This window comes from Eulemur rufifrons, chromosome 6 (genome assembly GCF_041146395.1).
Source record: "Eulemur rufifrons isolate Redbay chromosome 6, OSU_ERuf_1, whole genome shotgun sequence".
Lineage (NCBI taxonomy): Eukaryota > Metazoa > Chordata > Mammalia > Primates > Lemuridae > Eulemur > Eulemur rufifrons.
In genome coordinates this window covers 4,023,665-4,040,420 of record NC_090988.1, presented here as the reverse complement: position 1 = coordinate 4,040,420, position 16,756 = coordinate 4,023,665, and the positions used below count along the sequence as shown (strand labels likewise).

At 46.1% G+C, this 16,756-nt stretch overlaps 1 protein-coding gene across 3 annotated transcripts; it reads left to right on the top strand.

Moving 5' to 3' along the window:
- Window positions 1-2,637: 2,637 nt before the first annotated feature.
- On the top strand, window positions 2,638-16,598 carry TIRAP (TIR domain containing adaptor protein). Of its 3 annotated transcripts, XM_069470694.1 has the most exons (6): window positions 2,638-2,678; window positions 9,524-9,758; window positions 10,086-10,136; window positions 10,958-11,117; window positions 12,250-12,828; window positions 13,358-16,598. In XM_069470694.1, the coding sequence occupies exons 4-6, from the start codon at window positions 11,051-11,053 to the stop codon at window positions 13,375-13,377; spliced, it is 666 nt and encodes a 221-aa protein (XP_069326795.1). In that variant the 5' UTR covers window positions 2,638-2,678; window positions 9,524-9,758; window positions 10,086-10,136; window positions 10,958-11,050; the 3' UTR covers window positions 13,378-16,598. The 3 variants fall into 3 exon arrangements, with proteins under 3 accessions (XP_069326795.1, XP_069326793.1, XP_069326794.1); XM_069470692.1 differs by having other exon boundaries at window positions 12,250-16,598; XM_069470693.1 differs by lacking the exons at window positions 9,524-9,758; window positions 10,086-10,136 and adding an exon at window positions 10,662-10,784 and having other exon boundaries at window positions 2,644-2,678; window positions 12,250-16,598.
- The last annotated feature ends 158 nt before the right edge of the window (window positions 16,599-16,756 follow it).

The following is a 16,756-nucleotide window of genomic DNA, read 5'->3' as shown; positions in this document are numbered from 1 at the left end:
TTCCTTTTAGAAAAATCATCATGACTCCCTTGGGGAGAACAGATGAGGATGTCAAAGCAGCAGGCAAGGGGGCCAGATGGAGGCTGTCGCTGCCATCCATGTCGTCCAGACAGCAGGTGCCTGAGCCGCCATAGCAGGAAGTAGATAGGTCCAAGAGGTGGCAGTAGCAACAAGAAATGGGGTCAAATCAGAGGGCCAGGTTTCCGGCTTAGACAACTGGATGGATGTAACGCCTCTAGTGGAGATGAACACCAAGGAGGAGCAGTGTGAGGAATGAACGAGTGGTAGAGTTAGGCCAGTGGATGAAGGGTGCCTGTAGGGCACCCAACTGGAGCCCTCAAACAGAGGGTTGGGGTCATTGCTGTGGCCCTCAGGTGACGATGTCATGAACAGGATGGCATCACCCTGGAAGATAGACGAGTACGGGCCAAGGAGGGAAGCTGGAGGGACTCCACCAACATTGAAGGGACAAGCCAAAGAAAAGGATGCTGAAGAGGGCCCAGAGAAGCAAGAGAAAAGCCAGGAGGGTGTGATGTCACGGAAGCTAAGGAGGAAGTGGTCCCAAGTATGTCAGTGGTGACTTTAGGGAGAGCAGTTTCGGCGAAGTTTGCAGAGAAGGAGAAGTGACTGGGAATAGAGACAGCTGGTAAAATGCCCACCCCCCTCAAAAGTGGCCTTTGGGGAGAAGAATGAAAGGGAAAAGATGGAGGTGGTCTTCCCAGACGGGAGGGAGGGAGAGGGGCAGAGTGCTGCCAGGGGATGACAGCAGAAGCCCCTGGGGGAAGAGGAGCAGGACCACGGTGGTGAGCTGCAGAAAAAGGGCCCAGCGTGCAGTGCTGAAAGACAGGAAGGAACTTGCCAGGGGCGCAGGAAGGACAAGCCAACATCCTGTGTTGGCCCCGCAGGTGGCTCCCTAGCTAACCGGCAGCCGCTCCTCCTTCCTTAGGCACAGACAGCCCAATCTAAGGGTCAAAAGGGAAAAGGTGCCCACCGAGAAGCTACTCCCTTCAAGACAACAAATGCTGTACTTAAGAAGCTTAAGGACGCCTCTGTACTCCCACAGGGCTTTATGCAAGCTCGGCTTCCCCAGTGAACCGTGCAGAGCGCAACCAAGCCTTCATTCATCTCTGCCCCAGCACCTGGCTGTCCCAGTGTGTGGTCTGTGCTTGGCTGTCAGTCAAGGCTTATCTGAGTGCCCCTCTGCTCCTCCTGGAGCCTGAAGAGCCATCGCTTGTCCTCAGGGAATTTTCAGTCTGATGAGAGAGCTAAGCAGCGAGGGCATGAGCTCCTTATACCAGAAGGTACTATAGACATTTGGGGAAAGGCTGGGTTTAACAAAGATTTCCCTGAATGAGCTACAAAAATGAAACTTGCCAGAAGAGAGGGACATTTTGCAGAGCAGAATAGGGCAAAGGGGGGCCTGCTTGGTGGGGGAAGAGAATAGGGTACCTGAGAGAGAGTAGAAGCAAACCTTCCCTGACCGCTGGGGCTCGGGGCTAAGGTGAGGACACCTGCTTTACGTAGAACTCATCTAAATCTTGCAAGAACACCAGCAACCAGGTACCACAGTTTTGGTGAGGAAAGCGAGTCTAGAAATGTCACACGACTTCACCAAAGTCGCACAGCTAGTAAGTGATGAGCCCTGATTGTGAACCCAGGCACATGACTCCAGGGTCCTCCCAGGATGGGCAGCTCATCCGTTTTGGCTGGCTAGTGAGAAAAGGAGGAACTCAGATTGGAGGGGGAGATAGTGAATCTTAGATGGCCCAATTAAACTCCCTCTATCCTCCAGCACTTCATGTACATAGTTTTAGGAGAGTGTTTCCCAAACTGGATGCCGAGGAATACGCTCAGGAAGATATTTATATTTCTTCTATGGTGAAACAAGTTTGAGAAATGCTACATGTTATATTCTCCCCTATTCTCCCCGTGGTGCTTCACAATGCTCATCAACATCTCAACAGCTCTAAGAAATAGGAGACAAAGGAATGATTTAACTTTGTTTCACCCAGGACTTCCCAACATCTTGCCTGCCTCATTCACACTTTTGCAGCACCTCTGTTAGGGTCCCCAGGACTTTCGTAACGCTGATTCTAGAATCACTGCCCAGAGGAGCGGGACTTGGGCGTCAGACACCGGTTCCACCGTCCTCTGTCCCCAGGGACCGGCCTTCCAGCCTCTCCTGCATGCCACCCGTGCGGCCTCTCGCTGCGTGTGACCTTCGCACAACTTCTTTAATCTCTCTAAGCTTCATTTGCCTCAGTTGTATAAAAATAAAACATATGAAGACCTCCCTTGCAGAGTGTGAGGAGGAAAGAAATCGGGGTTTCTTTCTTTGTCCCCCACCAGGAACGAAACCAAGGTTTCGGGTGTTCCTGGTGAGCTGTGTACAGGCTCCTCCCCAAGTTGCCGCCGCCACCCGCGGGCCCGGCTGCGCGGCGGGAGGACGGGCGCCCGAGGGGCGCGGCGGCCGGGCCGGCCTGGGGTCCCGGTGCGGGCGCACGCACGCCCGGCCCGCACGCGCCGCTCCCGCCCGCGCCCGAGCGCCAGGCCGGGTCGGGCTGGGCGGGCGCAGCGGAGGAGGGCGGCGCCCGCGGCGCTTCCGGGGAGCCGGCCCTGCGCGCCGCACTTCCCGGGCGGGAGCGCGCAGCCCGCGCCGCGGCGGGGCCGGCGAGCAGGTGAGCGGGGGAGGCGGGCGGCGGCGGGGTCCGCGGGGCGGGCGCGGCGGGGGCGGCCGCGCGGGCGCCGGGGGCGGGCGGGCCCCTGCGTGCGGGCCCGGCCTTGCCCCAGCTGTGCGGCACATCTGCCCCTGAGTGACCGCCTTCCCCTCCCCTGCACCTTTTACCTGGCTGCCGCTAGCGCCCACGACACGTAAGCAGCAGGGAAAGACCCTCGGAGAAAAAGGTCACCTTTTCTGTCGCACAGAAGCTTGCTGCGGGAGACTCTCCTTTAGCTTCGGAAAGAGCCTGGCTCTGTCAGTTTGTTTGGGTCTTTGTCTAACTGAGGACCCTGTTTCCGCCACAGTCTCCTCACATTCTTCTCTGCTGTGGCCAGACTCTCCCTCTGTTCTTGGGATTGTCCCGACAGTGACTCAGCAAGTAGCTGGCTTTATCTGGGGTTAAGGACCTCTCCAGGCATTACACCACACTCACGAATGAGCGTCTGCCACGGGCTGGGCGGGCACTGTGCCGAGCACTAGGGTGACAGCGATGGACAGGACGGACTTGGCCCTGTCGTCCCCAGGGAGACAGGTATTAGAGTCACAGGTAGCACACCCCAGAAGTGCAACTGAGAGGGGGCAGTGTTTACTCCAGCTGAGACACCTAACCCAGGGACAAAGGGTCGGGAATGACTCAGGAAGCCACATCTAGTTATTTTTTAGACTTAAAAAAATTGATATACAATTGCACAAATCATAAGTGTATAGCTTAATCATTTTTCACAACGTGAACATTTCCAGTGCAGCCTGATCCAGAACGATGCATAAAACATTACTACACTCCTGGCTTCTAACACCATAAAATGGTTTTGCCCATTTTTGGACTTTCAATCCCTAGAATCTTATGTACTCTTGTGTATGTGACATCTTATACTCAATATATTTTGTGAGATTTGCCCATGTTGTGTTTAGCAGTAATTCATTCATTCTCATTGATGTGTAATATTTCACTGTATGGCTAGACCACAATTTATTTATCTGTTCTACTGGACACTTGGATTGATGGACATATTTGTTTCCACTTTGGGGTTATTTTGAATCCTGCTGTCACAGACATTCATGTGTTTGTCTTTTGGTGAACATATATAAGCACATAAAAGAACAAAAGTTGGGTATATTACTAGGAATAGAATTGCTGCTGTATGTTCAGCTTTAGTATACAGTGCCAAACAGTTTGTAGTAGCTGTACACACTGGGAGCGTGTGAGTTCCTTTTCCTTCACATTCTTACCAGTACTTGATGCGCTTTTTTTCACTGTAGCCATTCTGCTGAGCACGTAGCAGTGATGCATTGAGGTTTTAATTTGTATTTCTCTGATGACTAATGAGCTGTCTTTTTCTATGTCTATTGGTCATTTGACTATCCTTTTTGGAAGTGCCTAGTCAATTATTGTGCCCATTTGTCTAATAGGCTGTCTCTCTTTTTCTTACTAGTGCCTAATAGTTCTTGAAATATTTGGGATATGAGACATTTACTGGACATGTATTTTTTGAGCATTTTCTCTCAGTAGATTGCCTTTCACTCTTCTAATGGTGTCTTTTGATGAACAGAAGTTCTTCATTTTAATGTTTTCCAATTTATAATTTTTCTCCTAATGGTTGTACTATTTGTATCTGGTTTTAGAAATCGTTGCCTACCCCAAAGTCAGGAAGATAATTTTCCATGTTTCCTCTAAAAGCATTGTCTCACCATTCACATTTATATCTGCTATCCATTTGAAATTAATTGTTTATATGGTGTGAGATGTGGGTCAAGGTTTACTTTTTCCCACAGGGCTATTGAAATAACCTAACGCCACTTATTGAAAAGACGGTCCTTCCCCACTGCACTTCCGTGTCGCCACTGACATCAATCAGTAGGTTATGCTGAAGTGGGTCTGTTCCTGGATAGCCTGTTTTCTCTGTCCTTGCACACCAACATCATGCTGCCTTCATTACTGTTGCTTTATAGTAAATCCTTATTATTCTGGTAGTGAAAGTCCTTAGCACTGTTCTTCAAAAGCAGGGCACAATGGCGCACACCTGTAGTCCCAGCTACTTGGAAGGCTGCGTGATGCTCCCTGGAGCCCGGGAGTGGGGGCTGCGGTGTGCAGAGACCCAGCCTGTGAAGAGCTACTCACTCCAGCCTGAGCAACACAGCAAGATCCTGGCACCAAAAAAAGAAAAGAAAAAACAAAAGAAAGAAAGATCTTAAGTATTTTTCTCCAACCCTCTACAAAGCCTTTTAGAAAATATATATAAAAAGTGACCATTTGTAAGCTCAAAAGGGGACAAATGTATTAAGGTATATAATCAGCATAATTTATAAACTGTATCCAATCATAAACTTGCTGATACAATCTATATCACATTTAATTCCTGCATATTTACACGAGGCCTACAGAAAGGTAAGTATAAAAAATTCTCATCATTTTAGTTAAAAATGACCTTTAGAACATATGTGATATAGTTCCAAAGCAAAGATAATTTTTAAAACTCAGAAACTGAACTTTTCCAAAGACCAATTTGCTATTTTTAAATAAAATACAACATTAATTATAATGTTTCTCACGGATGTTTGCTCAGTAAGATATGTTTCAGTGTGACTGAAATACAGCTAAGGTTTTAGATTTTAAGGACCAAAGTAACAATACTTTTGATTTATAATTAAATTAAAAATAGTGAGTGCTTTTAATTATATACATGCACATACTTTTTCAGATTTTTAAGTCTTCAAAATTTACAAAATGTAGTGCTGGAAGCAGATATGCCTTGCCATATATTCATTAAATATAATTTATTTTAATACAGGCCATAAGGCTTCATTTAATTAAGCAGAATTCTATGACTATTTCCTGCCTATTCAATCTTTTTTTTTTTTTTTTTTTGGAGACAGAGTCTCATTCTGTCACCCAGGCTTGAGTGCGTGGCGTCAGCTTAGCTCACAGCAACCTCAAACTCCTGGGCTCAAGCGATCCTCCTGCCTCAGCCTCCCGAGTAGCTGGGACTACAGGCGTGCACCACCATGCCCGGCTAATTTTTACTATTTTTAGCAGAGACGGGGTCTTGCTCTTGCTCAGGCTGCTCTCCAACTCCTGAGCTCAAGCCATCCTCCCACCTCAGCCTCCCAGAGTGCTAGGATTACAGGCATGAGCCACAGCACCCAGCCTAGAGTTCATCTTAAATTTGACTTTATAGCAAAATTAGAAGTTTGGAATTTATTTCACAAAATCAATCCCAAGATTTTCTGGGCACTGTTAAATTATTTCACTCTTTATAAATATAAGTAACAATATAATATAGATTAGTAGTTCCTTGTACCTGAATTACCTGGAGCACTCTTGAAAAATACAGATTCTTGGGCCCCACTTCTAAACCATTGAATAAGAATCCCCAGGGATATCTGTATTTTTTAAAGCTCCCTAGGTGCTAAGGATATGCAGCTTGGTTTGGGAATCACTGATGTAGCCCACTAGACCAATCTTTAGGTACTTTAGAATCTTGGGGTACTAGCTGAAATCTAGTTCCCAAACCTCGTGCCTAGAGATTTGATTCAGTAGATTTGAGATGGGGCACAGAAACCAGCCTTTTAAGCCATCATTGCAGTTGGACCCTGTGTTAGATTTCTATGCTACATAACAAATTACCACAAATGTAGCAGCTTAAATCACCACCTATTTATTACCTCAAAGTTTCTGTGGATCAAGGGCTGGGACAAGGTTTGCCTGGGTCAGGGGCTCATCTGGCTGCAGTCCAGGTATCAGTGGGGCTGCCATTCACCAGAGGCTCGAAGGGGGAAAGAACCACTGACAAGCTCCCATAGGTTGTTGGCTGAATTCATCTCTTTGCAGTTGTGGGACTGAGGTCCTTTTCTTGTTGGCTGTCAGCTGGGGACCACTCTCAGCTCCTGGAGGCTGCCCACAGTTCCTTGACATGTGGCCCTCTCACAACATGGCAACTTCTTCAAAATAGGCAAAGGAGTCTCTCTCCCTCCCATCAGCTAAGATAGAGTTACATGCATGCACACAGTATTCATATATATGGTATATGTACATCTATATATATAGTGTATGTATGTGTATAGACACACATATGCCTATATCATATACAGTAATGTAATTATGTGAATAACATCCCATCACCTTTTGCCTTATTCTGTTGGTTAAAAGTAAGCCATGGGTCCTTCCCACACTCACAAGTGTGAACATGGGGGCCACCCTAGGATCTGTCCCCCACAGTCTGCAATCTACGCTTTGAGAAACACCCTATTGTGTGTATCAGCACTTTGAGTGACATTGTCCTGAAAGTCCCAATAAATCCTGCACAGACAAATGTTTTAGCAAGTGTTTGAGAAGAAGACTTAGGCTTTTGAAACCAAAATTCTTTTTTTTTTTTTTTTTTTTTGACACGGGGTCTTGCTCTGTTACCCAGGCTAGAGTGCAATGTGGCCATCATCGCTCACTGTACCCTCAAACTGCTGGGCTCAAGTGATCCTCCTGTCTCAGCCTCCTGAGTAGCTGGGACTACAGGCATGCACCAGGATGCCCAGCTAATTTTTAAATTTTTGTAGAGATAGAGCTTCACTATGTTACTCAGACTGGTCTTGAACTCCAGGCTACAAGCAATCCTCCCACCTTAGCCTCCCAAATTACTAGGATTACAAGGCATGAGCCACCGTGCCCAGCCTCTCCAAAATTCTTAAATATAAAGTCAAAGTCAGGTGAAGTGTAGATTAATTTATTCATTTAAAGATGTAAAAACTCTTTCAAAAAATTTACACTTTAAACAGATCAGTTTTTAGCACTCAACTTAAATCCGGTGCTTTCTCTATTCATTGGACCGATATGATCAGAGATAGCATGTTAGTTTCCTATTGCTGCTGTAGCAAAGTACCACAGCTTAGTGCTTCATGCAGCACACATTTGTTTGTTTATTTATTACAATTCTGGAGGTCAGAAGTCTTAAATGAGCAGGGCTGTGTTCCATGAACTGGCTTTTTCCAGCATCTAGAAGCTGCCCACATCCCCCTGCTTGTGGCCCCACATCCCACCAACCTCTGCTTCTGTCATCCTATCTCCTGCATCTGACTCTGACCTTCCTGCCTTCCTCTGGAAAGCATCCTTGTGATTACATTTGGTCCACCTGGATAACCCTGTAAAGGTCTTTAACTTATCTGCAAAATCCCCTTTTGCCATGTAAGGTAACATATTCACAGTTCCAGGGATTAGGATGTGGGCATCCTTGGGGGCCATTATTCTGTCTACCACAGATAGTAATTTCCACTTCACAGAAATCTAATAGGAATTTTAAAAAGACACGTATTCTTGTCATATGCCTTCACAGGCTTTAGAACATTTCCTATATAATAGAAATTAGAGACCAGTTTGAGATGAGATACTACTTAATACACTTTGGATTTTATACAGTAAAACATTATATTTCCTTTACATAAATTCTTACATATACTATTGGAAAAGCATTCTAGAAAGTACTACAGGTAATATACTGCCTCTTTTTTTGAAGAAACTCTTTACTAATTTTCTACCAAGTCTTTGTTACTGTCTTACAAAGTGAGTATTTTAGGTATATATCATTATACTTCATGAATTTTTTAAAAGCACAGGAAAAAGTGACTACATATAAGGCCACACAGCAAATCAGAGATTAGACACAGCTAGTGGTTAGAGCGTCTGGTTGGAGATTTGGGTTCATTATCTCTTCTGCTTGACAATTGTATCTCGATATATGATGACTATTACCAAGTCTTGGAAAGATTAAAGCATGTTTGAGTATGTAATAGCTCCACAGCCCCAGCCTCACAAAAACTAAAAAGTAACAAAGAAGTTCCATCAGGTTTTAGTCTATAGGAGGTGGGCAGCTTATATGGTTACTGGAACTTATCTGGTATCTTGCTCAATTATCCTGTCAAAGGTGCTATTATATCCTGTATTTAAACTTTTCCCTGTTATTCAGAGGCCTTATACCGCCCGCTCCCAGTGGCACATGCGGTTGCACAATTGGAGTTCTTCTTAACCAAACAATGAGAATGGCAATTACCCAAAATCAACATGTACTGCCAAAAGGGCAAGTCATTTCATAAAATCAGAAACTGAAACTTTTAAATCTGCATATATTAAGTAGCTTAATGTATTATATTAATTTTTAATCTTTAGAATATCATTAAAAGAAATTATTCTCCAGGTTATAAGTATACCAAGTCCACAAAATGACTTTTAAAATAAAAAAATTGAAAAAACATTTAAATAATATAAAAACGAAGTGACTGCTGTGGCGGGAGGGTGGGGAGGAGCGGCCTCTTGAATGACTGAAATGAGATGTAGAGAGAGAGCAACTCCTGACCAGGAAAAGGATTTCAAAACGCAGCGATGGTCTAAAGCACTGACGTAGCTGTAGCCTACAACTTAGTTTGTCTGAACTCCAAAAAGAAACGCATATACACACTAATCGCCAACGTTTGGTGTCCTTTTAGTGGCTTGACATTTAGCTGCTTTGCTCTTTCAAATGTCTTCTCTGATTCCTGTACCCATTCCAGCTCTTTTCATGCCCCCTTTGCTGCTGCAGTTAAGTTTTTTTTCTTCTTCTTCCTTCTTTCTTCTTTCTTCTTCTTCGTCCTTTTTTTCCTGTTTGAACTCTGATACATGTCTATGAATCCTCAGCATCTCTCATCTTCTGTTCATCAGCTTCGTATAATACTGTTTAGCATCAGAACAAAGCATTAATATCCAGCATAGAATGACGTTATTTAAACTTTGAAACCTCTTATTTCAGTGTGTCTAATACAACTTGCTTCTGTGTGAGTTCCTAGGTTTGTTTCAACCTGTGACGATCCAGCCAAGAGTGAGAGAGCAGCCTCTGCCAGCGGCTCCCCAGCGCGAGGGTCCTGTTCTCCACCAGCCCTTCATCTGGAGGAGTGTCACTAGCATAATACTACAGCCCTCTCGAGTGGGGGCAGGCTCTGTCCCACCGAAACCTGGGCTGAGCCTCCACCATCAGGGACATTCCCCGTCATTGTGGTGGGAAGAGAACATCGCCCATCTAAGGTATTCTTGGGCCTTTGCATTTCCATATAAATTTATAAGCAGTGCAACAACCTCACCACCAAAAAAAACTAAAAAACCAAAACCTACTATTTGAGATATCATTGAACTAAAGATCAATTTATGGGAAATTAACATTATAATACTGAGTCTTATAACCATGAACATGATATATCCCTCCAATATCTAGATTATTTTAAATACATACAAAACCACATTTTCTGAACATTTACTGTATGCCAGGCACCATTAATGCTTTACGTAAATTATCTCATTTAGTTGTCACAATAATGCTGAGAAGTAGGTACTAGTATTATTTCCATTTCACAGATGGAGAAACTGAAGCTTAGCAAGATTGCCAAAGGCCACGGTTAAGAAGAGGTGAGAATGCTGGCACTCTGCCTGCAGAGTCTACAGTTTTCACATTTTGTGACACAAACTCCCTGAGCTGATGGCTGAGGGATGGAGGGGTGGATGGGTCATTCAGGGGAAGGTGGACTTGGAGGGAAAGCCTCCCAAGGCTTCCTGCATGTGTTCTCTCTCTACCACTCAGCATCTGTCTACCTGAATAGAAAATTATTTATCCAAATAGTAACTGTCTAGCACTCTTGGAGGAGGATGCGGGAGGATCCCTCGAGCTCAGGAGTTTGAGACCAGTCTGAGCAAGAGCAAGACCCCATCTCTACTAAAAATAGAAAAATTAGCTGGGTGTCGTGGCACATGCCTGTAGTCCCAGCTACTCGGGAGGCTGAGGCAGAAGGATCACTTGAGCCCAGGAGTCTGAGGTTGCTGTGAGCTATACTGACGCCATGGCACTCTAGCCTGGGCAACAGAGTGAGACTCTGTCTCAAAAAAAAAAAAACACCCCAAAACCAAATAGCAACTGTTTTTCTTCTCCCATTTCAGCCTTTATACATGAAGACCCTCTAAAGAGCTGCCTGCCAGCTGCCAGCCCCAGATCCCAAATATATTCCCAGCCAGGTAGAGCAGAGAACAGTCACTCAGCTGGTGATGCTGAGCTCATACCCTGTAAGTGTGACCACACTGCACAGATCTGGATTTAGCTAGAAACCAGCCCCAATCACAATCATGTCTGTCCCTAATCCCATGAGAGATGGAGGGGCCATTCTGGGAGTCTACCTACTAGGACTGAGAGTAGGTTAAGTACAGCTTTTGTGATTCTCTCTCTCTGCCCCTTGTAGGATTGCTATCCCTGGAGGTCAAGACTGGGTCTCCTTTCTTCTCCCGCTTTAACCAATGCCTGATCTCACAGGATTAGTTCTGAGCCCAACACCATGGCATCATCGACCTCCCTCCCACCTCCTCGCTCCCGGTCCAAGAAGCCTCTGGGCAAGATGACCGGTGAGTGGATCCAGACTCCTAGTTCTGCTCTTGTTCCTGGGAGTGTTGTCCTCATCTCTGCCTGTGCATGCGCGGGGTGGACGTCAGGAGGCTGATGAGGGGTGAAGCTCCTGACTTGACTGCAGAGCCCCATGCTTCGTGGAGCAGGAGGCGGGAGGCCTGCATCAGCCCCGTCCTCATCCTTGTGGCCCCAAGGTTTTCCAGGCCTGCTCAACTAATTTTCCTAGCCTGGAAACCACTGTGCTGAGTGCTTATTTAGATCTTTGTTCCAGAACCATTCTGAGGAAGGAGCCAAGCAGAGAGAGAAACTATCAATTCTCACAACACTTAACTGTCTGTCAAAAGCTGGGGAAGCTGAGTTTTGATATCATTATGGAGCACTCACAGTATCCCAACACTGCATTATCTCAGTTAACCCTCAAAAACAACTAAAGTGAACCATTTTGCAGATGAGGAGATGGAGTCATAGACTAACTTGCTTACGGACATAGGGAAGGCTACCACAAATCCACAGTCAAATATGGTGCCTGCCTCCAAAGTGCGGGCTCTGAACGCCTAAGCTCTGTGCTCATCGGGAGCTCTGAGCTACTTTCTTGTAGCCATGTAGTGACTGACAATCTAGGGCTTCTCAGGCCCAAGCCGATGCCAATCCTCCCACCCTTCCCTTTCCATAAGGGGTGTGTCTTCCTAATTTAAATTCACCTCCCCTCAGTGCTGGAAGTGGGCTCTGGGACTAATGGATCCTTCCTAGCATAGCAAAGCTCTGCTTGCAGACTCACAGCTCTAGTGGAAAGTTCTGCTTAAGGTGGGCTGGGGGTGCCAGATATCAAAGGGCCTGGAGCAGGGCAGGGCCTTCTCTTAATCAGGATGGTAAAACACTCCCACATTAGGATCCCAGAGTTCTTATATACCTCCCAAACCTTCAAAGATAGAGGGAAATTTTACTCAGGTCCTTGAGAATGAAAAAAATAGCAGAGCCATAGATCACTGAGAATAAGAAGGTGTTGTTTCCCAGCGCAAGGAGACAGGCGGAGTCCTGCCGGCCCTCCCTGCACGGCAGGGCTCCTCCCCAGCGGCCAGGGGGAAGGCGCCGGGTAAGACTCGGGCCTGAGCAGTGTGTTCTCCCCTGCAGACTGGCTCAGGCAGGCCCTGTTGAAGAAGCAAAGGAAGATGCCTGACTCCCCCGAAAGCTCCCCCAGTGACACTTCGCACCCCACCTCACAGGACAGCCCCCCACCCCTGGGCCTCAGTTCGGTCAGATCTCCCAGCACGCCACTGACACTTGTGGGTGACAGCAGCAGTGGCCGCTGGAGCAAAGACTATGATGTTTGCGTGTGCCACAGTGAGGAGGACCTGGTGGCTGCCCAGGAACTGGTCTCCTACCTGGAGGGCAGCACTGCCAGCCTGCGCTGCTTCCTGCAGCTTCGGGACGCAACGCCAGGCAGTGCCATCGCGTCCGAGCTGTGCCAGGCACTGAGCAGTAGTCACTGTCGTGTGCTGCTCATCACGCCAGGCTTCCTTCAGGACCCCTGGTGCAAGTACCAGATGCTACAGGCCCTGACTGAGGCCCCTGGGGCAGAGGGCTGCACCATCCCCCTGCTGTCGGGCCTGAGCAGAGCCGCCTACCCGCCTGAGCTCCGATTCATGTACTACGTGGATGGCAGGGGCCCCGACGGTGGCTTTCACCAAGTCAAGGAAGCTGTCATGCGTTGTAAGCTATGGGAGGGAGGGAGAAGAGGAAGGGGATTCGTATGAACAGTCACTTGGCAAATTACTGAACCCCTCTGTGCTTTGGTTTCCTCATTGCCCATTGGGCTTCCATTACTATACAATGAAAATGGTATATGCACTAGATAAGTGCTCAGAACATGGCCTGGCGCACAGTTAGTATGTGTACCAGGCAGGGCCTAGATGCATATCAAGTTCTCAATAATAATTACTAGCTAGTAGTAGCAGTAGCAGTAATAGCATTAGGTTTTTCTCACTGAGATCAGGCTGGAGATGTCCACCAAGAGCTGGGAAGATGCCAGGAGGGACATTGGTTTAGTAAGGAAAAATGGTGTGAAATAATGGGAAAGAAGTGCCTATGATCAGCATTTCTGGGGAGGGGCATCATATGACAGTGGGTTTGGAAGTAAGGTAACAGATAAAAAGGTAGCAGAGGCAGGACCTGTTGGGGGCAAACAGATGCTGGGTTTGGGGAGGGTGACAGCCCTGTGATTCTGTTTGGGCTCTTTCAGATCTGCAGACACTCAGTTGACACTTCTTATGTCATCACGGGACCCAGAAAGTTCGAGGAAAGCTGGAAATAGAGGGCCCATGCAGGCCCTGGGATTCCGGCAGATGAGACAGAGGGCGTAAGGAGCCAGAGTCTGCACGTGCCTGTCAGGCTCCCATCACTGTGAGCTCCCCAGGAAGGCTGTGGGGAGGTCAGGGACTCCCCCAAGAAAGCCATGAAGAAGCTGAGGACTCCCCAGGAAGGCCATGAAGAAGCTGGGGACTCCCCAGGAAGGCCATGAAGAAGCTGGGGACTCCCCAGGAAGCCCAAGAGGAAGCCAGAGTTTGGAGGTGGTGTTGACACCAGGATGGTCAGCAGCGTTTTGCCTCCTGCCCAATTGGACAGGGAGACTGGCACGCACCTACGTTTTCTTGCCCTGGAATTGGGCACTGGTATGGACAGGTGTCCCTTCTACCTAGGTGACTCACCTGACTGATGAACACGCAGCCTAGACTGTAGGCCTGAACATGGATGGTTTTCCCGGCTGCCTGGGGAAGCCCCTGAACAGGCGTCCGGAGAAAGCAACAGGTATCAAGTCCTTCACGCTCATACTACTGCTGTTCCCTTTCCCGGAGGCATCCATCTGCTTCACACCACTGCATGAAAGATGCGCTCGGCACTGCACGGTGCCTTATTTATTGCATAAGTGTCACCAAAGACACAACCTAGAAGCCATTCTGTCTATACAAGGATGGGGAGGGAGCAGGTGGGGCAAAGACAAGGGAAGCCAGGGCACAGGGCTCAGCCCTTCACTGCAGACCCAAAGCCCACTGCTGCTGTGACACCTGGGGGACCACCCGGGTCTGGCTAGAGCTGATGCTTCCACAGTGGCGCAGTATTCGCCTTTAGACAAGAGCAGGCAGCAGGAATCGGCAGATGACTGCGTTCCTTGTAGGACAGGCGAGGTCTCATCTGTCCTCAGTGAGTTTGCTGTTGAACTGAAATGAATTTCACTACCTCCCCCAAGGTGTATTTTTATGCCTCTTCTCTCAGTTCCCCCTATCATGTCCTCCTTCACTGAAAAAAAAATATCTTTTAAGTTATGAGTTATTTTATTACAGACAAAAGGACTAAAGAATAATATAATGTATACTCATGTGCCCACACCCAGATTAGGAAGCAAAACCTTATCCCTGTGGTGCTCCCTTTGTGCCCTGAACTGCAGTCCCCTCACTTGCCCTACCAGAAATAACCACTATTCTGCATTTTGGACTTACCCCTCTCAGCTTTCCTCTCTACATTTACTACGGACGTATGCGTCCCTCCCAGCACATTGTTTGGTGTGGCTGGTGTCACTTTATATAAATGGCATTGTAACATTTGTACTCTGCAGATTCCTTTCTTTGTTCACCTTGTTTGTGAGATTTATCCAGGTTGGTGCATTACACTCCAGTTAATTTACTTTCATTTCATTATGTAAATATGCCACTATTTAGTCACACATTCTTCTACAAATGGTTATTTGGTTGTTTCTAGTTTTTTGCTATTAAAAGCAGTGTGCCTATGACCATTTTTGTGCATATTTCCATGACCAAAATTTTCCAAGATTTAGTCTAGATGGGGAACAGCTGGGTAGTAAAGAATATACGTCTTCAGTTTTACTAGAAGATGCCAAAGTTTCCTCCAAATTAGTTGTGTCAATTTATGTTCCTACCATGTGTGTTTAAGAGTTCCCACTTTTTCATTTTCTTGCAATCACTTAGAATTTTGAGATTTTAAAATGTTCACTAACCAAGTGGGTGAAACTACTATCTTATGGTCATATTTTTTCATCATTTTATGAAAAACTATGTGTGTGTGTGTGTGTGTGTGTGTGTGTGTATTCATATTCTAAAAGGAAAAAGTTTGATAAATCTCTGGTATACCCATCACCCAGCTTCAAGAATTACCAACTCATAGCTAATCTTTTATCAATAGTAACCCTACCCATTCCTCACTCCTAGATCATTTTGAAGCAAATCCCAGGCATTATTTTATTCCTATTTAAGTATGTAATTCTAAATTATTAGAAGTTTCTAAAAAATATGACAATGTTATCTTTTTCTTTTTTTTTTGAAGGGGTGGGGGGCTGTGAGGACGGGTGTTCAGTTGCCTTATTTGTTTTTGTTGAGAGCGTCTCACTCTGTCGCCCTGGGTAGAGGGTAGTGGCATCATTAGCTCACTGCCACCTCCAAGTCCTGGGCTCTCAGTGATCCTTCTGCCTCAGCCTCCTGGGTAGCTGGGATTACCAGCGTGCACCACAATGCCCGGCTGGGTTTTTTTTTTTCCTTTCTTTTTGGTAGAGATGGCATCTCACTCTTGTTCAGGCTAGTCTGGAACTCCTGAGCTCAAGCAACCCTCCCAGAGTGCTGGGATTACAGGCATGAGCCACCATGCCCAGCTGACGATGTTATCTTTTAAAGAATTTTTTTTTTTTTTTTAGAAATAGGGTCTTGCTCTGTTGCCCAGGCTAGAGTGCATTGGCATCATCATAGCTCACTTGAATTCCTGGGCTCAAGCCATCCACCTGCCTCAGCCTCCTGAGTAGCTGGGACTACAGGCATGCGCCACCATGCCTGGCTAATTTTTTTATTTTATTTTTTTATAGATGGGGTCTCGCTATGTTGCTCAGGCTGCTCTTGAACTCTGGACCTCAAGCTGTCCTCCCACCTTGGCCTCCCAAAGTACTAGGATTACAGGCGTGAGCCACCATGTCTGGCCAGTTTTTCATTTTAATATAAAACATTTTACCTATCACTTTGTGTCTGTGCTTTCTGTATCTTACTCAGGAAGTCCTTTCCCTATTCCTATATTTTCTTCTGTAGGCACTTCTTTTCATATTTAAGTCTTTAATTACCTGGACTTTTTGTTTGGGCTTGGTTTTATTCTTAGTTTTTATGTCAGAGATCCAATTTTTTTTTCCATTTGAATAACTGTCATTTGCTGACTACTCTATCCTTTCCCCACTGATAGTGTTGTCACCGCTGCTGTCGTATACTGCTATATTTGGGGACTACTACTGGGTTCTTTATTCTTCTCCCTTTATCTGTTTGTGTGTCCCTGTGTTGGTGCCACACTGGGTTACTCACTGCCGTTTTTAATGCACCTTGACAGCTTGTAGGTCAATTCCTCCCACTCTTCTTATTTACCAAAATCACTTTAACTTCTTGTTCCTTTACTTTTCCATATAAATTGTTTATTCAGTTTGTCAGGTTCCAGGGAAAAGCCTGTATTTTTATTGGCCTTAGGTTGAATTTATAGATTTCGTTGGAATACATGTTTTTATGATAGTCTTCCTATTCATAAAAATAATATGTCTCCATTTGTTTATATCTTTAAATGTATTTCAATAAAGCTTTGTATATTTTCCACATTGGTTATT